General features: G+C 40.1%; 1 protein-coding gene across 1 annotated transcript; it reads right to left on the reverse strand.

Annotated features, from left to right (window-relative positions):
* Positions 1–93: 93 nt before the first annotated feature.
* Positions 94–21,961, reverse strand: LOC109044397 (protein phosphatase 1L-like). The gene is made up of 8 exons (XM_072305354.1): positions 21,614–21,961; positions 17,398–17,621; positions 15,219–15,378; positions 12,987–13,076; positions 10,926–11,045; positions 7,597–7,743; positions 2,586–2,593; positions 94–2,134 (listed from the first exon to the last, which is right to left on the reverse strand). Exons 1-8 carry the CDS (start codon positions 21,825–21,827, stop codon positions 1,583–1,585), a joined length of 1,515 nt encoding a protein of 504 aa, XP_072161455.1. The 5' UTR covers positions 21,828–21,961; the 3' UTR covers positions 94–1,582.
* Positions 21,962–25,988: the final 4,027 nt, after the last annotated feature.

A 25,988-nucleotide genomic window follows, 5' to 3' on the forward strand; every position in this document is an offset into this window, starting at 1 on the left:
AGGACACGGTCGAGCATTTTATATACTGAAAAACTCACTGCCCAAGTGGCAGTAATCGTAATAAATGGCGATTTCATCGGTTGGTTATCGCGATTTTATCGGTGGCAATATATCGAGATATTATCGCATCAAAAATTGTGATATATGGCGATTGGATCGCTACAAATCGCAATTTTTGGTTCGATAAAATCGTGATCAATTTTCGTCGATAAAATCGAGATTGAATCGTCGTTTATCGCGATTTTTATTTCAAAAATATCGCGATAAATTTTCGGGCGATAAAAGCGCGATTTTATCGCGATAAGATCGATGATAATCGCTCAGATGTTGATGATCCTGGCGATTCTATCGTCGATAAAATCGCAATATTTAGCGATTTGTTCGTTAAGAATGCTACTTGGAACTCGCCACTCAAGACGCGCGTCTAGCTCGCAGGTGTATCTGCCCCTCAAAGGCCTGGATACACGCTCAAATTCCCATCCATTTCCGATCAAATGGTGACTGGTGCGCACCATCTACCAAAAATTTTTTGTGACCTGCAAGAAAAGAACTGAAGACATGCTTAGGGCAACTGAGATGGACTTTTGGCGAGGGTCTGCTGGGATATAGAGAAGAAGCGTATCCGCAATGAAAAAGTGCGCGAGGTAATAGGTGTGGGTGTAGAGAAGGACATTGTGCACGATATCAGGTCCAAGCAGTTAGTCTGGCATGGACATGTGCGAAGGATGGCAGACGTTTAGTTGCCCAAGCAGGTTTTCTATTGGGTTCCTCCTGGAAGGCGACGGCGTGGACGTCCTGTGAAAGGTCGGCGACAAGGGGTGGAAGAGGAGATCAGAAGGTGCCAATTGCCTGATGATCTCTGGGAGGATAGGGGGCAATGGCGATTGGGCGTCGCAGAGCTCGAAGCTGCGCTATAAAAGCGGCTTTACCCAAGTAACAGCGGTTGCAACAACTTGCAAAAAAATCGTTTGATTCTTGCAACTAGTAGATTGATGTGCAGATTGCCTACTCTCTCCCCCGAAGGAGCTACCATTGTTAGAACTAGTTGCAATTAAGTTGAAACATGTTTCAACTTCAAAGTATTGCTGGTTGCCTATCTTTAGATTTTAAACAACTTTGGTTCAGCAATTTTGCAATCTCAGCAGGTTGCAACTTTGTCTTCCGATCAGATCGCCGAAAATCGGCACTTATCGACCAAAAGTTGACCTAAAGTTGAAACTTCGTTGCAACTAATACCAACATTGTTTCAACTTGTTGCAACTTTTACATTGAAAAATGCTACTTGGGTATGTATGTATGATGGAACTGTGGGTCTCATCCGTCATCTGATTTCCACACAGCCGTGCTTCTTGCATGCTTACTTCAATCAACACGCTGTTTCGATTGATTTTAGATACCAATTTAGATAACTCTCGACCGTCATTTTTGTCATCATTTTGATGGAAAGAGCGTGTGTCCAAGCCCCAAGAGCTCCATACTTGGACAGACATGTCCGTACTCTCTCTGTGTAAGCATACCCAGGGCCCTGAGTCGCCACCGTTTTTTGGGAGTCCATGAGACCCATAGTAGCAATGCACTCCCTTTAAATGTACTCTACAGAAAGAGAACTATTGGAACTTTTTTTACTGGAAGGTGATTTTCTAAAACCCTTCCGACCTCCAAATACATTCTTCAAGAACGGCACTCGATCTACCCATCGTGTCTTTACCGCTGCCCGAGTTCCAATCGTTTGTTGATCCGCTGCAGGTTTATAATTCCTCGGCCCAAAGCGGCCGCCATTGAAATTAATCACCAAAACCGTGATATTGTCTTCGGAACCTAGTTGATAAGCTAAACGTACCAAATCCCTCGCTCCGAAATATGGCTCGGTGAGCTTTTCTTTTACGAAAGCTACGACCTCTGCGCTGCTCAACTCATCGTAAAGACCGTCTGTCGCCAAAACTAGGAACTGCGGTTTGTAATCCGAGAGATCGAAGGTGAAGATTTCCGGCGTTGCGATCACGCGATTGAAGCCTTTAGCCCAGCGGTCACCAAGCGTTCTGGATACAGCTAGACTCCCATCCACCCGATAAGTGCCATATTCGTCTTTTTCCACCCGTCCGAACATTCTAGTGATTCTCGTCTTTTCTTCTTTCTACAACACAATAATCTACATTAGAGCACCTCTACAAGGAAACTTATGACTATTGGGTCTCATTAATCCATTAATCCTGAAAGTGAGAGCCCAAGAACATCAAATATAGAAGCTCCGAGGCCTGCATATCTAGTAACGAGCTTAATTCCAGCGTTCTACCGGGCCGATTTTCTTGATTTTTGCGGCTATCGACAGGCAATTGTCTCTAAATGAGCCCGCTTTATTCAGATTTTGAAAATACGACCCAAGTTTTTTTATATTACGCGGTAAAGTTGCGAATTCTCCCATTTAAACAATATAAATTTTTATTTTCTGTAATAGTTCGTTTGAGCGCTCTACTAGACCGATTTCCATAATTTTTGCGGTTATCGATAGGCGATATTCCTTAGATGAGCCCGCTGTTATAAGATTTTGGGAATATGATCCAGATATTTTTTATAATAGAGTATACCTGGTAGCCTAGAAAAGGGGCATTTGAAATTCCCGCCATTTTTAATTGGCGAGAATTTTCAAATTTTTCGGAAAATTGAACTAGGCGGGAAATTGTGAATCTTTGCATGATCTGTTGGTATAGGGCAAGATAAGTGAATTAAAGGTATGCTCCTTTACTACAGACTCCCCAAAAGTAGAGAAACGCTCCGTTCTGTTCGTTTCGTTTCGTTTCAGCTAGACGCACGGAGACGTAAATTACCGTCGTAACGTTTATTTTTTCCAAAAATGTACCTAAGTTGCACAATCTCAGCAACATTAAAATGCTCTTAGTTCATTTTTGCAAAATGCAATCCAATTGGTTGTTGCTGCAAACAAATAGTTTTCCACAACCTGCTATGCAATGCTCCAGTGACCACGTAAGTTGGCCCGAGTACAAACTTTTCGGGAAGAAAGCCTTTCCCTTTCCTGGTTTTTCACTTAATATCCGCCCGAGTTTCGCATAACTTCCGTTTCTCCTCATCGCAGCTTCCATCAAATCGCAATTGCCCGGAAACTAGGACCGCACATCTTATCTGATAAAATCGTTCGCCCTTTAGACCGATTCTGGGGGATTAGGCTAGACTAGTCGATCAGTCAACTGTTGGTCTAATTTCATTACGTGAACGCAGAAGGAAAACGGGGTAAAAAAACATTAATGTGTGATCAATTTTAAAGGACAATTCTGTAATTTCTCCTACGATTTTAAATAGATTAAAACGCGTAATATCCAAAATCTAAGTTCAGATTCGGATTCTTCGTGAAAAATTGATGCGATTTCATGTATCATATGTTAAAATAGCGTGAAGGAAAAAGGTTTAATGACGTAAAAAAAACACTAATGTGTGATCAATTTTCAAGGACAATTCTGTAAATTCTCTTACAATTTTAAATAGATTAAAACGCGTAATATCCAAAATCTAAGCTCAGATTCGGATTTCTCGTGAAAAATTGATGAGATTTCATGTATCATCATTAATATAAACTTCGAAGGATTCAGACTTTCAGCGATTCTACCTTTTTCTTTTTCACTCGAGAGGTTGCCAGATTGTGCGATAAATGTGAATATTTTACATGGATTTGAATTGGAAAAAGTGCTAAAAAAGCAACTTATCTGGCAACAATAGAGTCCGGGAGGGACGAGAGGCTGCCCTCCTGGGAAAACCCATGATTTAGCCGGAAATTTCATTGGAACAATTGATTCCGTTTGAAGCATCAATTGTATACTAGGGGAAAGCTATTTTCAAATAATGATTGTAAATGGACAAAGATGCTACAGAAAAGGAAAAAGGTAAGGGAAAGGAAATGAAAGGAGGATATGATTACTAATATGCAATCAGAGAGAATAAAACAAAAACATCAGAGAAATTTATACCTATGCGATGAAAATATAAGAAAAAAAAACTCGAGTGGGCTCATTGCGATTCGGAACTCGAACTATACTATCGTTGGGCAGTTTTTAGACCCCTACGCCACCGATAATCTTCTTAAGAGGTGAAGATGAACTTTCGCTACTTCAGCGAGTCAAATCGCGGAAGGAGATCCATGGATTGTCTTTTTTCGCCACCCGAAGGGATGACGTCCCAGTCAAATGCGTTTTTGAAGAAATGATCAATCCCCATCATCGCTTCATCTCCACACATCTATTCATAAGCAAATGATGGCACGCTCCGGCAACAAGGTTCTATGACGAAATCATTTTTGCCTCCAGAGTCTCCAAAATGTATACATCTTAGTGATCTAACGTCCAATCACTGAGAAAAATGGCTCGCGGAGCGAGCCGAATTTCACTCGCGTAGCGAGAGATCGGGGGTCCAGGGGGCGCAGCCCCTCGGCTGGCCGTGACGGACGCGCAAAGCGCGTCCAGAACGGCTAGTATGTTAAAATAGCGCGAAGGAAAAAGGTTTAACGACGCGTATAGATTCTGTCATACTACCCGTTTGAACTACGCCGCCGCGCGGGTCGCCCGAGTGAAACCGAGCGGGGAGGCGCCGGCCGGCGCTAACGTTCTGTTTCGTTGCGAGGAATTTCTCACGATAAATATTCTTATTCTTCCTCCTCCGCTGACCCACTGAGCACTAGCCATGTTGCCACGTTGCATTAATATGCTCGAATCAGTATGCCTACGTTACGTCTCTTTCCTTCACGCTATGATCAAGTATGATACATGAATTTGCATCGATTTTTAACGAGGAATCCGAATCTGACCTTCGATTTCGGGTATCACGCGTTTTAAGTCAGATTTTCCAACTTCGAAAATCCGAAATGACGGACGTGGCTTAAAATGCTATCTCGGCTCCTGTTCGATGGATTTTTGTGAAACTCGGTGTCAGGGTATGATACAGGAAATCGCATCGATTTTTTACGAGGAATCCGAATCTGAGCTTCGCTCTTGGGTATTACCCGTTTTAAATCAAAATATGTCAAAATTAAAAAAAATTCAAAATTCGAAAATCCGAAATGACTGAAGTGGCTTAAAATGCTTTCTCGGCTCCTGTTCGATGGATTTTCCTGAAAATCGTTTAACGGGGGTATTTTTCGACGGGAAACTCGAATTTTTAGTCCATTTTTTAAAATTCTCAAATCCAAGGTGGCGGACGTGGGCTAAAATGCTATCTCGGTTTCTGTTTGTTTGAGTCTTGTGAAACGCGGTATCCTATGGTATTTTTCAACGGGAAACTCGAATTTTTAGTCGATTTTTGAAAATTCTCAAATCCAAGATGGCGGACGTGGCCTAAAATGCTATTTCGGCTCCTGTTCGATGGATTTTTCTGAAACTCGGTGTCTGTGGGTATTTTTCGACCGGAAACTCGAATTTTTAGTCAATATTTAAAAATTCTCAAATCCAAGATGGCGGACGTGGCCCAATATGCTATCTCGGTTTCTCTTTGTTCGAGTTCAATGAAGCTCGGTACCACATGGTATTTTTCGACGGGAAACTCAAATTTCTAGTCAAATTTCCAAAATTCGTAAACCCAAGATGGCGACCGTGGCCTAAAATGCTATCTTGGTTCCTGTCAGTTTTTGTGAAACGTAGTATTAGGGTGACCCATTCCAGTCAAATCTTCAAAATTTGAAAATCATGATGGCTAGAAACCAGAGCATTGTATGGCGGGTTAAGAAAAAATATTTTTCGCAGGAACAAGTAACCCGCTTTTTCAAAAATAGCAACTTCACACTCGCATAAGTATAGTGAAGAAATTTTAAGCCAGGATATTTTTTAACGGACGGTACGTATTCGAGTACGTATTCCCAAAAAAACCGTAGGATTGTGAGTTTCAGACCAACGGAGGTGCCAAATTTCCGCCATTTTGAGATCCTTCAGGGGAAAAAGTGTCAGGGGTTATCCCCTAAAATTGTGGTACTACGCCAATTTGTTGGAAGATATGGACATTTCCTATTAATTGTGGTAATATCGGAACTCAAGTTGGCATAGTACCGCAACATTAACATAATTTATCGGGGCACTACCGTAGTTGATTGGAAATGTCCCTGTCATCCAATAATGAACCCAATATCGTGCTTTTTCCGTGGGAAAAACTTGAAACTTAGCTTTGTTTCGTTTATGAATTTTTGGCCATAAAATCGCCGGGATTATCGACATCTGAGCGGCTATCCTCGATTTTGTGCCTAATGTATCTCTATAAAATCACATTTGATGAAATCGAATTTTTATCTCAATTTATCACGATTTTTTTTTTAATATTGCGATAAATCTCGTCGACAAAATCGCGATTTTATTGATATTTTATGTGATGTAATTGCAATTTATCGCTATTTTTCATCCGATAATTCGTCGTTTCTTGCTCGAAAGAACGTAACTCCATTGCAATGCTGCAACATTGATTCAAACAATACAATTTTTTCATCAAAAATATACCTGTAAACTTTTTGTTCAACTCGAGATCCGAAAAAAATAACCAGTTAAAATTTCAGTTGAAAATTCTCAAAATTCCCCTGGTAAAAATGCAATTTGCGAGGGGGAAAGCGACAATGGAATGTAATTACGTTCTTTCGTGAGGGGAACGACGAATATTGCAAAAAATCAACGTTGAAAAAATCGCAATGCAATCTCCGATCAAATTCCAACTTATTATTTCTCACAGAGAATGGCGCAAAAGTCACGCATCGGAAGAGTCTGAAGTAGAATCGTTTTTGAAGCTGGAAGGTAAAAAACGCATATTTCTTCAGCAAATCGTGAAGTTAAGTGTCGCCCAACATCACGATCTGCTCAAGAATCATGCGTTTTTTTAAAGCTCCCCGCTTTAAAAATGATACTGCGGCACAGATGAACATTACGTAAGAGGAGCTGTTCCATCCAACCTTTGCCCACTAGGATGCTACGCAATATTCATCATGGCCGACGTCAACCCACCAAAATCACACAAAACACAAAAGAACGTGTGGCAAAGTCGCTGGTTGGAAAAAACCAGAAAGAAAGTGGGGGTGCAATGAAAGCTCTGTATGAGAAAGGAATAGTAGATTTAGTTGGAGTAGAATGCGCAAGGAGGGATGATGCAGTGGAATGAGTAGCCAGGGCTGCCATAGTCAGGGAATACCGAGACAATCGGAAATGCGAGGGAATTTTAAAAAGTCAGGGAAAACCTTGAAATGTCAGGGAAAATATCGAAAAATTTGCTGGGAGAATTGTTGGGTCATCTTTATTTGCCATCTGGAATGGGTTTGACATTTCGAACAACACATTTTGTCTGCAAACTATTCCGATATTCTGGTATATTTTCGATCGTCAGGGAATTTCACCAAAATGTATCAGGGAAATGTCAGGGAATTTCATTATCTGAATTCTGAGGCAGCTTTGGAGCGGACACGCCCAGCTTAAGCTCGCACTAAGCTTATAATTTTATAATATAGAGTACGATACACTGTTATTTCCAATACGTCATAAACTATGCAAGTATAAAATAATAATGTCAATAATGTCGTTGTGCTGGAGATGGTTTTGTGCTAGGAAAGTTGGTTCAAATGATTATTGCTTTTGATTGAACTTACCCTATCAGGTTTATGATCAAATGACAAGGGTACTGCGTCCCCCTTAGAGTCACACATGACACCCCGGGAATCTCCCACATTTGCCACGATCAGTTGTGATCCTTCTATCACTGCTACCAGAGCCGTCGTACCTTCGGAAAAATTGACATTTGCGATATTAGTCAATGATTGATCATAGTGGTGGAGACTATGCTGCTGATTCAGCCGATACTCCTTGATCGTCAAAACTCACACTTTCTCGGCGACGCACAGAGGATCAGGTCAATTGAAGAGGTCTTACAAAATTGGGAAACTTTAAACGCTTATGACTCCGTTTTTTACAAAACTTTGAGATTCTAAAAGTGGTTCTATTTGGTTCGTGAAATTTTCCTTTAAACCACCCCTTAAAATTTAAAATTTGACGAAATTCAAATCCATGTAAAATATTCACATTTATCGCACAATCTGGCAACCTCTCGAGTGAAAAAGAAAAAGGTAGAATCGCTGAAAGTCTGAATCCTTCGAAGTTTATATTAATGATAATGTTTCAAAAAGCACGATGACCGCATTGGCAAACTCTGGAATGCACTCCTAACTTCACAATCTGCGTAAGAAATTTGTGCTTTTTTTTAAGCTTCCCGCTTCGAAAAGGATACTGCAGCACAGGTGAAAATTTCGTTAGAGGAGCCGTTCCATCCAATACCTGCTTAACATGGCCGACGCTTTCGCGCGCAAGTTGAGGAGACCACGAGGTCAATCAAGGCGGACATCCATCAACGCGAGAAAAATTTGGATGTGAACACGCCGACTGTTATCAGGTGGTTAGAAACATCGTCCCATCGCATGTTTTTTGGCAGATTAGCGTCGACTATGTTGAATATTGCGTAGTATCCTTGTGAGAAGGGGTTGGATGGAATGACTCCTCTAACGAAATGTTCTTTTGTGCCGTGGTATCGTTTTAGAAGCGTGAAGCTAAAAAAAACGCAAATTTCTTATGCAAATTGTGAAATGAGGAGTGCATTTCAGACTTTGCTGATACGCTCATCGTGATTTTTGAGACCCTTTCTATGAGTAACAACTCTTGTTTTTGCTCTAACAAAAGTTTGCAACAGGCCCATAATGACCTGGAGAGTCGTATCGCGTCTGACTTCTAGCCACTGCGGTTAACCTCTATCGCCAAATGAGGCATTTGGGGACTTGGCTAACTAAAAAGGACATTGCGAAGGGCTTTCTAGGGATAATGGACCACTAGACAAGGTACGAATTGCAGCATTCTGATACATGTTTCTTAACTAAAATTTCACGTAAAATACGACGCGCACAACGAAAATTACCGAAATCAGCTCCTTTCAAAGATATTTAATGATTCTTAGTGCTTGAATTGAAACTACCCGCTCATAAAAACTCAATGCTCTACGTGATTCACATCGCGCGCTAAACGTTATCATGACATTTCTGCGATATAAAAATCTGGCAACCTCAATCTTGACGCTTTGGCTCAGCTATCGCAAATTGCTTATCGTTTGAAAAACACATGGCGGGAAATGAACATTGCTCGGTTGAGAAGCTTGCTGAAACCGTTGTAGTGCGCGATTTGACTCACGTAGAGCTTTGAGTTTTTTGTGAGCGGGCAGTTCAAATTCCTCGTATTCAATGTGAAATAAAAACGTTAATATCTTCGTCAGGAAATGGTTTCAGTAATTTCCGTTGTGTGAATCGTGTTCTACGTGAAATTCTGGTTAAAAAACATGTATCAGATTGCATAAATTCGTACCTTGTCTAGTGGTCCATTTGAACGATTGAGTCACTTCGAGGGCAACTTAGATGTGTTCTTACCGAAAAATGAGTTAAAATATTGTCTCAAAGATATAAGATTTTTCACTCACTTATTTACCAAAATCCCTTAAATGTTTTGAGAGGCATCGAGTAGATACACGGAAGAGAGGGGACAGACTCCACTTAGGTCATCGCGGATGGAAAAATCGCTTACCGTATATGATTACATTTCATTTAGCCACGGCTCGTGGCGCCACGCAGCAAAAATTGTTGCGTTTAGCCACAAGTTATAGGTGCTGTGTGGCTAAATGAAACATTCAAAATGAGTGTGGCTAAATGCAACAAATTTTGTTGCGTGGCGCCACGCAACAAAAATTGTTGCATTTAGCCACAGATTAGTGAGATAGATTTGAGTTGACTCATGAATACTGAGGGTAATCTTCTAGGCGAAGCATATTAGATTAGGTAAAAGACAGCCACAATTCAACATATTGTTAGCGAGGCCCACGTCGCGTCGCATCGGACCTGACCTAACCCAACCTAACCTAACCTAACCTAACTTAACCTAACCTAACTTAACCTAACCTAACTTAACCTAACATAACCTAACATAACCTAACCTAACCTAACCTAACCTAACCTAACCTCAGGTGGATTAGGCCCTGTGGCGCTGGGCCCGGATTTTTTCATGCGCTACTGAGCGACGCGGGCCTCGCTACCCGATGCGCGCCCGTAATTCAGGCGATAGGCAATCGTGAGTTGTGGCGCTCGGCCCTGTGGCGCTGCTGGGCCCGGATTTTTTCATGCGCTGGTGCGTAGTGCCACGCTCGAAAGTTTATCAAAGTTGGTTGGACAGTTTTTTACGAAAGTCAAAGATGAGCGGAAAGTCAACTGTAAGCAGAACTTTGTGGCAGGTTGCACCAGCACTTAAGCGGTTTTAAACATAAGGGAAATTGAGGATTTTGCAGGAATTTTAGCCGAGATCCGAACGTGGCGCCAAGATCTGTGGCTCATTGCACTGTAGCCCTGTTGGCTGCGGTGTGCAATGAGCCACAGATAACTCAGATCACACATAACTTCTGTGGCTAAATGCAACATTTTTTGTTGCGTGGCGCCACGCAACAAAATTTGTTGCATTTAGCCACACTCATTTTGAATGTTTCATTTAGCCACACAGCACCTATAACTTGTGGCTAAACGCAACAATTTTTGTTGCGTGGCGCCACGAGCCGTGGCTAAATGAACAGATACCACCGTATATCTAACGCACATACAAAACTCAGATTTTCTTCATATTCGTTGTCTAGTATATACAGGGATTTTTTCATTCCTCCGCTATATCATTGGATTGTATGTACTTGCTGTCGATACAAGTAAGTATCGACTTCCTGTTTTTATTTTTATTTTTCTTATTTCCAAAGTTGCCATCGCAATTTCTGCGCATCACGTTATCTCTTTTGATATATCTTCCTAAACATACTTTATTCAGATTGTTACATATTAACTTTGTTCAAAGGAAAAGTAAAACACCATTCTCCATTGTACATAAAAAAATTACCTGACCAATCACCATGCGCACGTGTCACCTTGCGAACATTTTTGTCTTCCGATAGGATGACACTGAATAGAAGCTTTTCATAGTTAATTGACCCCTCCGATGTAAGGTAATTTCGCAAACCTACAGGAATTAAAAGTCAAGAGATCATTTTTTTTACATTCAATGGCATATTGATGGTGATAAACGGCAGAAGTGCGTTTCGTGATTTTTGATGGTTTTGAATTAGCTGCATAAACATGTTGTTGAAGATGATTTCTGTCTGCCATCATGAGACGATAGTCGAAAAAAATCGGGAAGCCGCCAAACCTTAGAACTTCGCGTATACCTTCGGACTTAGTTGCAGAAGTGCGTTTATCGTTCTGGCGCTGGCGCCTTCATTTGACTCGGCGTGCCTCACGCACAATGCGCGCTCTCAACCATTAGCAGTACATCAGCTGATCAGTTGTTTTTTTTGTTTTCATTTATTTCCTCAATCTCCAATACCACCTCCCCATACCTTTCAGCGCAGAAAGAGGAAAGGAGCTGGTTGTAAAGACTAAAATACACGTCATCTGAAACGAGACTGCTGAAACGAGTGAGTGTTTGAAATGAAAATGGACCACTAGAGAAGGTACGAATTTAAGCAATCTGATACATGTCTCTTCACCAGAATTTCACGTAGAAAACGATTCACACAACGGAAATTACTGAAACCAACTCCTAACGAAGACATTAATGTTTTTATTTCACATTGGTTACGAGGACTTCGAACTGCCCGCTCACAAGAAACTCAAAACTCTACGTGAGTCGAATCGCGCACTTCAACGGTTTCAGCAAGTTTCTCAATCGAGTAATGTTCATTTCCCATCATGTGTTGTTCAAACTATTAGCAATTTCCTATAGCTGAGCCAAAGCGTCAAGATTGAGGTTACCAGATTTTATATCGCAGAGACTGTCATGATAACGTTTAGCGCGCGATGTGAATCACGTAAAGCATTGAGTTTTCATGAGCGGGTGGTTGAATTCACGCATCAAGAATCATTAAATATCTTCGTAAGGAATTAATGGCTTAATGGCGGTAATTTTTGTTGTACGCATCGTGTTCCACGTGAAATTTCTGTTACGATACATGTATCAGAATGCTGAAATTCGTACCTTATCTAGTGGTCCATTACGGGCAAAAATTTCAACACAACTATTTAAGACGCGCACTTGAAAATGAATGGGAGACTCTGAACTTTTAAATTTAACCGGTGTGGTGTTACCCCTGTGCCGCATCAGAAAAGTCTCTGAGGACAACGGACCCTCAAATTTGGATTCCTATGGGTCGATTACCCATAAATACACATTTTTTCCGAGTCTCCACGTCAATTTAACGAACTTGAATTTTTTTGAAAGGGGGCTCTGTCCCCCACCTTTAGGGGTCGGTATTTTGGACACGGTTGGGCCGATTTTGAATTTTTGGTGTCGATTTAAGTTGAAAATTTCCGTACGTTCTGATTCCGATGAATAATTTCAAAATTTTGACATAAACCCTGACTTTTGAAGTACGGGCCCCCCTTTTACCCCTCAAGGGACCCAAGGGGGCTGTGGGGCCATAAAATACAGATTCCTTGGGGTCAATTTCCTATTCATCCCCGCGATCCTGGACTTCGTGCGACCCAAATTAACCGAAAGAAAGGTCTGGCACGGTAAGTCTGGGCCACCCTGTATATGATAAAAAAACACTTACCTCTACACAGGACGATTATTTCCAAAAAGTTACTTCCATCTTTACATTTGAAGAACAGCCGTTATTTCTACCGAGGATACCATGAATGGATACCATGAATGAGGGGGTGAATAGCAAATAATTTCTTCCTATGACCTCACGAAATATGTGAAACGTGATATTTCTACGTTCAAAACGGCGTTGGAGTTGGCAACATTGAAAGCCTTTCCCTTAGCTTAAATTTAATTTCAGGAAAAGCGGCAAAATGCAGGCAATCTCATTTTTTACATACTTTTCAGAAATGACCTAAAAACATGCAAAAATCCCCCTCCAAGAATTCAAAATCAATTAATTTTGTCATAAACACTTACGAGCATCTTCATATTTTGATTTTAGCCATCCCAAACCTCTTGTTATTTTCTTTGATTCATCTTGCGCGGTTTTTCTCTCAGGCCGTGACGCTGGAAAATAAAACTTGTAAAAGAAAAGGCTCAGCGGATTGTGCAGTGATAACATTGCGGTATCACACGAAAAATATAGGTTTGCTGCAAACTTTTGTCAAAGCGAAAAAGGGTTGCCGGCCAGGTTGACCTAGCGGTCAGCGCGTCCCGTCTGACTCAGACCAATACTGCCGTGCTAAGGAAAAACGCCGTATGCACCTTCAGGCGTTGACACATTTCCATTTTCAAAACACGAATTTCCTGGTAAACTCATGAATATTATTCTTCCAACTTTCCAGATAGTGTTGATTGCAATTTCCTGAAAATCACAAGGAAAGATATTCATAACTTTCCTCAAAAATGATCATTTTATCGAAGGAAATTTGGCAACTCTCGAATGTTCATACGGCGTTCTTCTTTAGCACGGCAGAATAGGTCTCGGGTTCAAATCCCGGTGGTGGCGACAAATTTTCATGGAACTGACCGGTGGATCTAGGGAAACAAATTTTTCTTGACTGTAATCCCTGAAAATTTGAAAGCCGGAGCATTAATGTCCCAAAATACCCCTGACGTCTACCACCAATAAAATAATCTCAATATAAAACTCATGTCCATGGATGGCTGTCCTAAGTTACTGAATAAACGGGAATAGAAGCCCCCCCCCCAAAAAAAAAAAAAAAAAAAAAAAAAAAAAAAAAAAAAGGTGCTACCCGTGGCGAAGATCTCTTACATCATGAAGTGGACATCAAAAAAGTTTGAGTTCACCCAAATTTTGAAAATATATACTTTCATAGTTTGCACTTTTTTGAGCTTACCGCATCCAGAAGTTTATTACGACGAGGTATAATTTGATACAGATGAGACACCGCAGTTTCACTGACCCCACGTGAACTTCAGAACGGCTGCCGTCATGTTTCGCACTTTTTTATTTTAAAAAGAAGTAAGTAATGACACGTCTATCAAACGTCTCCCCTCCCCTATATTTCACATGAAGTATGATGAGTAGGCATATTTTTTAGGTGACTTTTTAGTTGAGGAACTTTGTCAAATGACGACTGTCATTTTTACCTTTGCCTGGAGTTGTGAAACCGTATTGACTCATGTGTTTCACATTTTATCTTTGACGTTATACATCCTTTTTGAAACGGGAATCTCAATAATGCTAGAAAATTTAACGCAGATTGAGAGGTTAGAAGTGAATTATAGACTTTTGTGATTTTTATGCCGCAGTTGCTTTAAAACGCTGTAACAGCTTGGAAATTAAGTTGAATTTGTTTTGAGGACGCATAATAGTTAGATCTGAATTCCATCTTGAGTCAAATTAAGAAAACTTACTTTATGATACATTTACTATGCCATTTATTTCTTTAACATTTCAAAGTGATCAGGCGGAAAGAAAAAGAACGGACCTCAATATGAAAATTACCACTGTGACCGTTCCGAAATTACCACTTGCATACGGATAGAAGCAGTGGCGTGGAGTGAATTGCGATATATCGATTGTTATGCCATTTAAACCTATGAAAAATGATCGATTATCAGGGTGTTCGCAGCGAACACCTTAGTGATCGATTCTTTACCATAGCTTCAAATGGCGAGATATCGAAAATCGATTATTCACGCCACGCCACTGGATAGAAGGACATAAATAAGCACGATATTCATTTTGGCTGTAATTTGGTAGCAATCTTAAAAAAGAAAATCGTGTATTGATATCTGGCGTATTATAGAGTGATTGAACATGGAGAGATTTTTCATAATTTTCCTCCATATTTAGAAATCTTAAATACTTTGACAATTTTCGAATCGGTTTCGTCGGTAAGTATTTGTAAAGGTCAACCCGCAACTTCCATCGATATACCTGCATTGTTTCCTCGTCAAAAATTAGTGTCTCAAGAGTTTCGTATCATTTGAGCTAACTAACATCCAACCTTCTTTCATACTGAAAATTGTTGATCGAGTTAATTTAAATTGAACTACATTTCGCAATTAGGAACTACAATTTCTGTCCAAGTTTAGAAACAACGTATGTACCATTAATTTCCTTATCCTGATAAGTGTTTTTACGGATGAGCGAGAAATTGTACTCCCTAATTGCAAAATGAGGTCCAATTTATCTTTACAAATCCACTATCACTGAAAGAATTTAATGTCGTGGCTTACACTCAGCATTGGATGAGAACGACTCTAATATTATTGGTGAGCTGGTTTTTGAATCAGAGCCTGAGTTGGATGATCTTGTTCCCATGGTAAATTTCTTCAAAGCTGCTACTTCATTTGCTAAATTTTTGAGCAAATTTCTCCTCGCAAGTAGCGAGGCTTCCTGTAAAAAAAGGTGAAGAATTTTAGAGATTACTTGGTAAGCCACTTCATGACACTTCATGACACCTCATGACACTTCGTGACACTTTATGACACTTCATGACACTTGGGCGTCATCGCCAAAACACACTAAGGCATGTAATCCCTTTTGCCCTCTGCATTATTCCTCTCGAAATATTCTCAGAGGAGTAGAAGGAAATTTCAGGTAAAAGTGAGATTTTGGAGGGGTTTGCAAAATACCACGTTCGTACGACGCCAAGAAACTAACTTGCTGACCTTTTTTACAGCCCCCAGAATCCCCCCTTTTACTGATATTTCAATTTTTCCGATATTAAGACTAATAATTTACCACATCAAATATGGATGCATACTAATTTTCAATTTTCATGAGATTAGGTGCATTATACCGTTGCCAAAATACAGGAAAAACATTTAATTTCTCAGACCCTGAAGGGGAGGAGGGCTGTAGCCCCCTTAAAGAGCATTTATGGAAAAAATGGAGGAACAATTCTTATAATGATCCCTAAAACATGCTCCTACAGTCTGGTGGTTATTTCGCCGCCTCTTATACAGAGTGATGCAAGGTCAAACCACCTGGTGGTTTGACCTTGCATCACTCTGTATAAGAGGTGGCGAAATAACAAGACGAGTCATCTGCGCATCGCGTTTTATGCCAAGTTTTTTTCGAGTTTTTTTCACGTTTTTTCATTCGTTCACCCGCCAGAGGCCAAGATAGAAAATTCAACCTAACGAACGTGGAAAATTCGGAAACCGTTGAACTCGATACCGAATGAGACTTTTTTTTTTCAGCCCTTAACTTAGCACGCAATTGCCACTCGTTTCTGGTCGTCATTTTCCCGTCAGTTGACGTCAGTTCGTCGAATCCGGATGTCGAACTCATGACGAATCTGATTAAGTGTCATGGAAGCGCCTACTTTGTCGTTGTGGGAAAAAGATACCGCAGGAACTTACGGGAGTTGCCAAATTGCACCTGATAAAACATGTATTTTCTGGAGAGTGTTTAAACTTATTTCGTAAAATTTTCCCTAGGCTAGGTTGGTGCACATTTCAGTATAATCTACTGATTAAAAACGGTCATATCTTGTAGCTAAACAATTATGCGGCAATACTGCCCAAACAATATTCAGCAACGATGCCTAGAGCTCATCAGTGGCCTGACTTGACTGGCTTGTGAGGTTAAAAATTGTAAAAAATAAATAAATAAAAATTCAAATAAAAACTAGAAGGAAAAATAAAAATTAAAAAAGAAGCATACAATAATAATTTAAAATTATAGAAAAACCGAGAACGAACAGAAATGTTCGTAGGGAGCTCTCAACATTAAACATCCTCAACATTTGTGGTCGAAATAAAAAAGCGAGTTTTGACGGATTGGCGATTTTTGCATAGAATGAATAGACCACGTCAAAAGATTTTTTTAATTATTCCATCTGGGAAGGGAAGTTTAGTGGTACCAGTGGTGAGGCGTAAATGATCGATTATCGATATTATTCCATTTGAAACTATGGTAAAGAATCGATTATTAAGGTGTTCGTTGCAAACACCTTGTGTATCGATCCTTTCCCATACGTTTAAATGGCAGATCAATCGATATATCGCAAAGCATGCCACGCCACTGGCCCGTTACCGTTGGGCATCGTTGACGATGTCAAAACCCAGTTTTTACCATTATTAAGTAAATATGATGGCAATATAAAGACTTGCGCCGAATCCTGAATTTTCTTCATAAAAGTATTTTACGCCGATCGCATAAAAGGGTTGGTTATTTGATCAGTGCCTTCCTTAATTATTTTTTGCAATAAAAATTGGTTTTGCTACCAGGAAACTAGTTGCGAGGTGTGAATGATCGATCGTCGATATTTCTCCTCATTTGAAGCTATGGCAAAGAATCGATTATTACGGTGTTCGTCGCGAACAGCCAGATTATCAACCCTTTTCCATTGGTTTAAATAGTAGATGAATCGATTTATCGCAAAACACGCCACTGTAGGAAACTTACTGCGCCTCCATGCCCATCATAAATCCCGAAGAACGATGCGCCGCCGGTGTCTCGCGCGTTAGAAGAGATATCGAAGTTATCTTCCATATAAAGTCGAGGTCCTATCGAAGTGTATGAAGCCACACTATCCCATTGTGTTGCTCCTGCGGGCCACCCGTCGTAATTTTCAGTATCCGGTTTCCGAATTTCCTCAAATGAAATACGAGGACGCCAAAATGTGGGATCTTGTTGATGAGAAAAGAGAGAGAAAAGAGGGAAATTATGAAAGGATACAGCAGAAAATAACAAAGCTCGAATATACGAGCAAATAGGAGGGAGTAATTCAAAACATGGGTAAACAAGGCTGAAGCATTAAAAAATACTACAAGGCAGGACATTTCGAGCTATTACCAGCTCATTTTCAGCCGCAAAAAACACGAAAAAATAAATAAAAAAAATTGAGTGGCGACCTGATCCCAGCCGATACCATGTAGCCACTCAAAAAATGGGTAAACAAGGCTAAAAATTTAAAAAAAAAAACCCTGAGAGGCAGGGCGTTTCGAACTGTTACAAGCTCATTTTAAGCTGCAAAAAACACGAAAAAATAGGTAGAAAATTTAGTGGCGACCGATTGACCCCAGTCGTTACCACGTGACCACTGCTAGAAACGTCCTGTCTATTAGTGCGCTTCTCAATGGTTTAGCCTTATTCGCCCATGTTTTTAGTCCCTCCTTATTTCAAATTATTAAATAGGGCATCAAAACAACACCCAAAAGCAGTATATTACCAGGAGAGATTAAACAGCGAATTTCCATCAAACAACCCTTAGATGCCTAAAACGAGTCAATTTTATCAGGGGTTTGCTAACAAATAGATCGTAAAAAAAGAATTAGACATCAAATCGTAAAAAAACTGAAGAAATCGAATGTCCGGAAATTCTTTGAGAACTATCCTTCGAAATCCCGGCCGGATCAAACTGACACGACAATCTCTTTCAGGCAGTGGCGTGGCGTGATTTGCGATATATCGATTGATCTGTCATTTAAACCTATGGAAAAGGATCGATTAACAGGGTGTTCGCTGCGAACACCTTAATAATCGATTCTTTACCATAGCTTCAAACGGGGAAATAACGATATATATCGAAGCACGCCACGCCACTGCTTTCAGGGGAGTTATGTTGCCGGTACGTATGAGCTTTAGATTTAGATCTACAAATATTTCATGGTAAAGAATCAGCCATCGAATTGGGAAAAAAGAAGAAAAAGTCGAGCATCAACACGGAAAAAAATTAAGTGTTGTTCGCATTTAAATTGTTAAAAAAAGGCCCGTCAAGTTTGGAATGCTGATTTCACAATACAAAAATGCTAACAAGACATTGATATTTGTTCGTTTTACAGTGGGCGTAGTTAAGTTAGCATTTCTTAAAATGTAAAATCAGCATTTGAAACTTGTCGAACATGTCATTAACAATATAAATGCTAAATCAACATTTAATTTTTTTCCGTGAACACAACCAAAGATAGGAGAGACATAGTCGGACCTCGTTAACATTCCTACCGAATTTGAGCCAGACCTCACAATGCCGGCGTAGAGCGGGACATTGCGAGTTCACGCCTCGCGCCAAGGCGCCTTCAATTCTGCAGTTGCAACACGGATATCCATCAAGCTCGAATAGTTGCATCTCTGCGCCGTCATCAACGAGCGTCCCTCACATTGTTCTATTTCCATGTTGTGTTTCTTCCGTTTGTCTTCTTCTTCTTCTTTTTGGCGCATATACGTAGATATCGCCTTTGCGATCGTTTCGACCCCCTACTCGATAAAATAACCGAGTCCCTTAGTTCCTTACCGGAAAGTGACTCACGAACGTCTTTGGTTTTCCAAAGCGTGTAAAAAGTTTACAAATCCGTCAGTAATTATGAATTCAAACTTTTTTGTCAGCCTGGGGCTTTCTAGTTTATGTGCAATGAATACCAAGACTCTACGTTACTTTTTTTTTTTTTTTTTTTTTTTTTTTTTTTTTTAAACGTAAGACTGCTCCGCGCTAATTTAAATTATGCATATATAAGCAAAACCAAACGAACTGATTTTTTCGATTTTATACGGAAAATTGATGGTTTTTCGGGATTGAAATTACTTATTATTGTTTCATGAAAAATAAATGCACCCAAAACGACTGTAGCATATTGACTTTTACATATTTCCACTCACTAAATTGATTGGTAAATTCAACGAGTGGGTATACATCGACCTGGTATATCAAGTTGCTGCGATTTTTTTACGGCAGATCGGTAGATTTTCGGGATGTAGATTGCTCACTTTCAATTCATGAATAAATAAAGCATGGACATGGTTGGACTTCCTTGCATGGAAAGACGTTTAAAATAACAAAATCAAGACATATTTACTGCAATTGCATTTATATCGAGTCAATTTCTTTCCAATAATATAACGGGATTTATACTATCGGTGATTTGGGTATTTTAGCCCCAAAATACCTTAAAATCGACTTTATCTTTCAGGATTTCGACAGAATTTTTCCTTTCTTCGCTTAAATTTTTCCGCAGCACTTTTCTTCAAGAATCTAATGAGATTTTGCTTGAGGCTAGATCAAAAAACTTAAATTCGTTCGAATGGCTTTCTACATTCACAATACACGGTCTCGTCAAGGTGCGTCGTTAACCTCGCAGTGTTGGATCGTAAATTATCCTGTTGTGCTGCTTGCCTATTTTGAAATCTCTGTAAATGAAAACCAATGAGGTTGATATGTGCGAGTTAAAGACGCGCCTCATCAACTCATTGTGTTGGAGTTCACTGCTTGTTTTTTTTATAGTACCTACGTGATCAACACAGCATTATAGGTAGGAGAGAAGTAACCGGACACCTCAGTAATGGCATAGAGCGGAAAATTGCGAATTCATACCTCACGCTATCATGCCCTCCGTTTCTCTGATGAAATACAAGGTATAGACAAGGTAGACATCCTCCAACCACGAATAGTTGTATCTCTGCGATGTTACCATCGCGTGTTGAGGTGTCTATCTTATTTTTGAAATTTGAGAAAAGTTACGGCTAAGTTTGTCAAAACATGCTACGATGTGAACAAATGAACGATCATTTGAGAAACAAACAAAAAAAAGTTTAGAGGTCTCTCAAGCTCCCCAAAGGGTAAACGTCTAAAAATGGAACACTAGACAAGGTACGATCTTAAGCAATCTAATACATGTTTCTTCACCAGAATTTCACGTAGAACACGATTAGCGCAACGAATATTACTGAAACTAACTTTTAACGAAGATATGAACGTTTTTATTTTACATTGGTTACGAGGAATTTGAACTGCCCGCTCACAAGAAACTCAAAGCTCTACGAGAGTCAACAAATCGCGCACTACAACGGTTTCTTCAAGCTTCTCAATCAGAGACAAGAGACCCTCCACTGGCCTCCTAGCGACAGGTGGAAGCTTTTACTTTCGGGGTTTCAACAATTCCTTATGGACAATTACTAGGGAGCAACAGTCATCACCCTAGTTTCGGCTGTTGACTTACCTACATGGTCGATGATGAGCTTCGGATGACGTCATGAGCCAAACAAGTTTCCGAAACGTCGGCCATTTTCGGCTTGCTTGCAAAACGAAACTGCCAACACGTTGTTGAACATCAACCATGTAGGTAAGTCAACCGTGGAGTGCTGAAGTCCCGAAAGTAAAAGCTTCCACGATGGCCAAGATACTAGTGGAGGGTCTCTTGTCTCTGTTCTCAATCGAGCAATGTTCATTTTCCACCATATGTTGTTCAAACTATAAGCAATTTGCTATAGCTGAGCCAAAGTGTCAAGATTGAGGTTGCCCGATTTTTATATCGCAGAGACTGTCATGATAACGTATAGCGCGCGATGAGCACGCGTAACGCTCACGTATTAAAGCATTGAGTTTTCATGAGCGGGTGGTTTGAATTCACGCATCAAGAATCATTAAATATCTTCGTAAGGAAGTAATGGCGGTAATTTACTATGTGCGCATCGTGTTTTAGGTGAAATTTTGGTTAAGAAACATGTATCAGAATGCTGAAATTCGTACCTTGTCTAGTGGTCCATTGGTACTTTAGTGAAAGTTGCGTCGTGTCATGGAATTTTTTTTTACGACTCACCCGTTTTTTCTCAATCCGGGATCTCATTTTTTTTCCACCCGTTTGATGTATCGAATACGATCTATGTATTTGTTTGGAACCTTCCTCACCTGCAACATAATCTGATAAGAGCGCTCGGTGCGGGGAGGATCTTCGATATCGTGACATCAACCCTGCCACTTGTACCGTGCACTGGAATCCAGTTCCATCCGACTCGTATGCGACTCGTGTGCATCCTGCATTCCCGAAGGACGAACGGACTCGAGCACTGATCGGATGACGGCAGAAACGATTCAAAACACCTTTGCAGTACTCGTTCGCCATATCCAGGGCTTGTGCAGAATCACTGTCCCTTAGTTTACTGCATGGATCAATTTTGTCGGCAGCCTGTACAACAAATGCCGTATTACCGAAGAGAGAAGTCACGACCGAAGATGGAAAATTTCATGAAATTTATTCGCGTGATTTTATGTGTGAGCGTGAGATTTCTTGGAATTTTTTTTTTTTTGAAGGAATTTTACTTAAGTATAACGTAACTACTACAAGTATTTCTTTGCATCTATCTACATTATTTAAAACTAAACACTGAAAAAAAAATTCCGGCTGTGGGCGCCGCAATTACGGGCTGTATAGATATACCGTCCGTTTTGGGTTCAAAGGCCAAAAATTCCGGCTGCTGGAGCCGTAGCTTCGGCCTCTGAACCCGGAGCAATCGAAGCTACGCCTCCAGCAGCCGGAATTTTCGGCCTTTGAGCCCGGAACGGACGGTATGTCTATATAGCCCGTAATTGCGGCTCCCACGGCCGGAGTTTTTTTTTTTTCAGTGAAACTAAACGAATTGCACTAAAACATAGTAACGTTAGCTAGTACAATGATTTTCTAAAAAAAAAAACAGGAATTGTAAAATTCTCTGCCCTCTTTTTAAAGAGATATTAAAGTGAAATTTAACAACATTTATTGAAACTTTTGGATGCATTCAGGAGGCCACTAAACTCCTAAAACCAGTGAATCCAGATTTTGAAATTTCACATTCCATCTCTGGTTAGTAGTCATGACCCAATCAGTTTGTTCAGACATTTTTTACGGATCGTATGCCATACTGGTTCGATATATCGTTTAGCTCAGAACAATGGAGCACAACCTCAAACAAATATTTTGAGATTTAGGTCAGAATAGCTGAAAAAGAGCAAATTCCTAACAACGTCTCTTTGCATTGCCGCGTAGTACTCATAAGAATCAAAAATCTATGACAAAACATCCGCTTCAACAGATTACTCGATCGACTTCTGAGGCTACGTTTACATGTTGGACCAATCGGCATCAATACAATCTCATCTGTTTGATGTATTTAATACGATCTAGAATTCTTGAAGCCTGAATTAATTTCTGCCGTTATGTAGTGTTTATATTTTGTAAATCAATACGGCATCTTGTAAAATTATACTGTCGCTAAATAAAAAACAAGAAGAAAAAATCCAACATGAGTATGTTGGAAAAGCGTGCCGAATAACTGAAATGTTGGACAAATACCTCTTATTTTCACGTCTTTGCTTTTTGCATCAATTGGTACTTTTTGCTAAATTTGGGAGAAAATGTTGATTCATGAACGTTGAATGTAAATTAATTTTAAAGATTCCGTCCAATTATCTTGATTTTAAGCTGATATGCGGCATTTGCGCACGACCGTGATTTGGGCGAACTGCCGTGCATCGAAATCGCGTTCAGTTAATCTCTTTGGATTTCGAACTGTAACTTCTCTCCTATTCGGCCGATTTGTACAAATGAGGTCTCTTTTTATTTGTACTTCAACGGAAAGTAAAGAAAAACTCGCTAAATAGACGGAAAACAATTTTTGAGAAAATTTGGTGGATCCTGGCATCACGGTGAATGGTTAATCGGTTAATCGCCTCGCCGTCTTTTATTGCCTTGCTCGAAACCGGACACCCAAAGCTATATCGCGAGATAACAGTAGTGGTTTAAGTGGATTTCGGCAGGGGCCATGGTTAGTACATATGAGTCACGAGGCTCATCACAGATTGCACTTACAGTGCAAGACGCTCATTGGCTATAGAGTTTTGGCGGGAAAGAAGGTTCTAGAGTTGAGTCCTCCGAGCGTAAGAAAGCTCCTATGAGGTTTCTGTGAAATTGAATAATACGGTTTTGACAGAAAAATGTTCTCAAGGGTTTCCAATTAGCAGTTCATTAGATTTTTTGGTAAAAGACCATCAGGGCTTGACAGTGTAATGGTTCAAAGACAAAGAAACGGGTGCGAGGAAAAAAGTATTTGGACGACCCGTTGAATAGCATTGGTTGATCTGTGTGCTGTACTATGGTACATCCGAGTGATTTCAAAAAGCGAGCCCTACTGGCACGCTTAAAAAAATAACAGTATGGTAATGGGTCACTAAACTATGAACGACATTTGCCTTGTGAATACATGTTTTCTGAAAGTAAATGACGCGTATGACACGATGCGCACATTGAAAACGCGAAAAAGTTGCTCAATAGCCAAGAAATATGCAGTTCAAATCGCTCATCTCATCCGCAAAAACACCCCGGTCTCGCGCCGAACCGAATGATGTCATTCGGCACTAATCAGAAGCGAGCACGGGTTTCTACGACTTCCGTCAAATGCCTATCTACTCCTCGTATGTGAAAACAATAGTATAGTCAAAATTATATAATTAGAAATATAGAATCGAATCTCCTTTCTGTTATCTGCAGTAAACAATTAAACAAGCACAATTCCACATTGCAATACATTTTATATTAACAAACATCAGTGGGAAATGAGAGGAGATTACAATTTGACTACCGCAGTGTATCCCCAGCCCCACCGTTAGTTTCCCGCCATTCGGGTGCGTTGGAGATGTCTTGCAGTTTTTGAATTTTTCAAAAACTGTTTTTCCCGCAATTTCCGCTCCATAATAAAGCGGAAAAATCGCCGCATTATCTACTCACCCAGTGCTTTCAGATTTTTAAATAAAATGACCAAGGTTTAGTAACCCATTGTAGAGTTTTTTTGTAACAGTCAAGACTAGCATGAATTGTTTTTGAAGATATTTACAAATTTTTCCCTTACCATGACTGCAACTGCGTGCGAAGTCAGCAGAAGAGACACAAGCTGAACAAAGTGATCCGAAAACATGACGAAAAGGGATTGGCTTGAAAATAAACCACCACGCACACTGAACCACGTGTTTTATGTTTTGAAAGAGCAGATTATTAACACCAATAACATAATAGCACTGAAAGTAATGATCGAGAGTATTAAATGAAAATGTACGTCCAGCCCAGTGGAAGTATTTCATATGAATAAGCCGTTGATGAATGATTAAAGGGATACTGATACGCCACAGACATTTTTTTCACTCTTTATATTTGTAGTTAATGTTGCCGAGAGCTTGCGTGTGTAGTATATGTTTCCGTTGAACAAAAAAGAAGAGAGGCACATCCTCCTCCTCTGAATACTCAGCTTTCAGACGTGAAGCAACTTCAAACGTGGAAAATTTACAGCTGAAAATTGACGACTCGAGGAAAAAGTGACACCTCATCCGAGCACTTGCGTAAATGCTTAATTTAGAGGTGTAACGATACAATTCCGACGATGAATTCCCGATGTCACGGAAGGAGTATGCGCGTATACTACAAAAAAGTTTATTATCAGATGATGCCTGATAGGTTTCATGACGTTTCACGGGGGAAAAAGGTTTATTGCAGATAGGAGTTAAGGTGATTCGATGGACGCCATGTTTTATGTCAGAACAACATGCGATATATAGCATCGATTGGTTCCATTTTTCTAGCTGCTCGTCACTCTCCTCGAATTTTGAGATCGCAATTATGTTGTTGGAGACTAAAAAATTCACTCACCAATTTTGATAAACAAATTCTATGTAATGAAGACGTGGTTTTTTTTAGAGAGAAAATATAGCATTCGAGTGCAGTTTCGATATCATTATTGAATGCGATATTTTTCCTATAAAAAAACCACCACTTTATTACTTTAAAATTGTTTGTCAAAATAATAATAATTGTTTGGTAAGTGAATTCTTCAGTCTCCTGACAACAGAAGTGCAATCTCAAAATTCGATAAAAATGGCGTGCAGCTAACAAAAAGGAACCAATTGATGCGATACATCGCATGTCGTTTTGACACGAAATATAGCGTCCATCGAATCACTTTAAAATCAAATAAACATAATCCAGGCTACGGTCAAGTCATTTACATCACACGCAAATCGAGCCGAGCATATCAGAAATGTCTACCACTTCAAAGGTGTGGATTCGATCGAAGAAAAAAACTTGAATCGATCGAAGTAGACTGATCGACATTGATTCGATCGACAAATTATTGGAAAACCGGTGTCGATTCGATCGGCATGAATCCATCAAAAAATAAAGTGCGGGCCCCGTCATATATGCGCAACGCATGAAGTGGCATGCAAACTTGTAAGGCGCCACTACGCGCTGTGTGGGCCGTGC

Source organism: Bemisia tabaci, chromosome 10 (genome assembly GCF_918797505.1).
Source record: "Bemisia tabaci chromosome 10, PGI_BMITA_v3".
Lineage (NCBI taxonomy): Eukaryota > Metazoa > Arthropoda > Insecta > Hemiptera > Aleyrodidae > Bemisia > Bemisia tabaci.

What these genes read in the sequence shown, in the direction of transcription:
- LOC109044397 (XM_072305354.1), bottom strand. Translation starts at nt 21,827, where the DNA reads ATGGCGAACGAGTACTGCAAAGGTGTTTTGAATCGTTTCTGCCGTCAT. An exon ending in ATGATGGGCATGGAGGCGCA is followed by an intron (nt 15,379 to 17,397) that starts GTAAGTTTCCTA and finishes CTTTTTTTACAG; the next exon opens with GAAGCCTCGCTACTTGCGAG. An exon ending in ATCAAAATATGAAGATGCTC is followed by an intron (nt 11,046 to 12,986) that starts GTAAGTGTTTAT and finishes TAATTCCTGTAG; the next exon opens with GTTTGCGAAATTACCTTACA.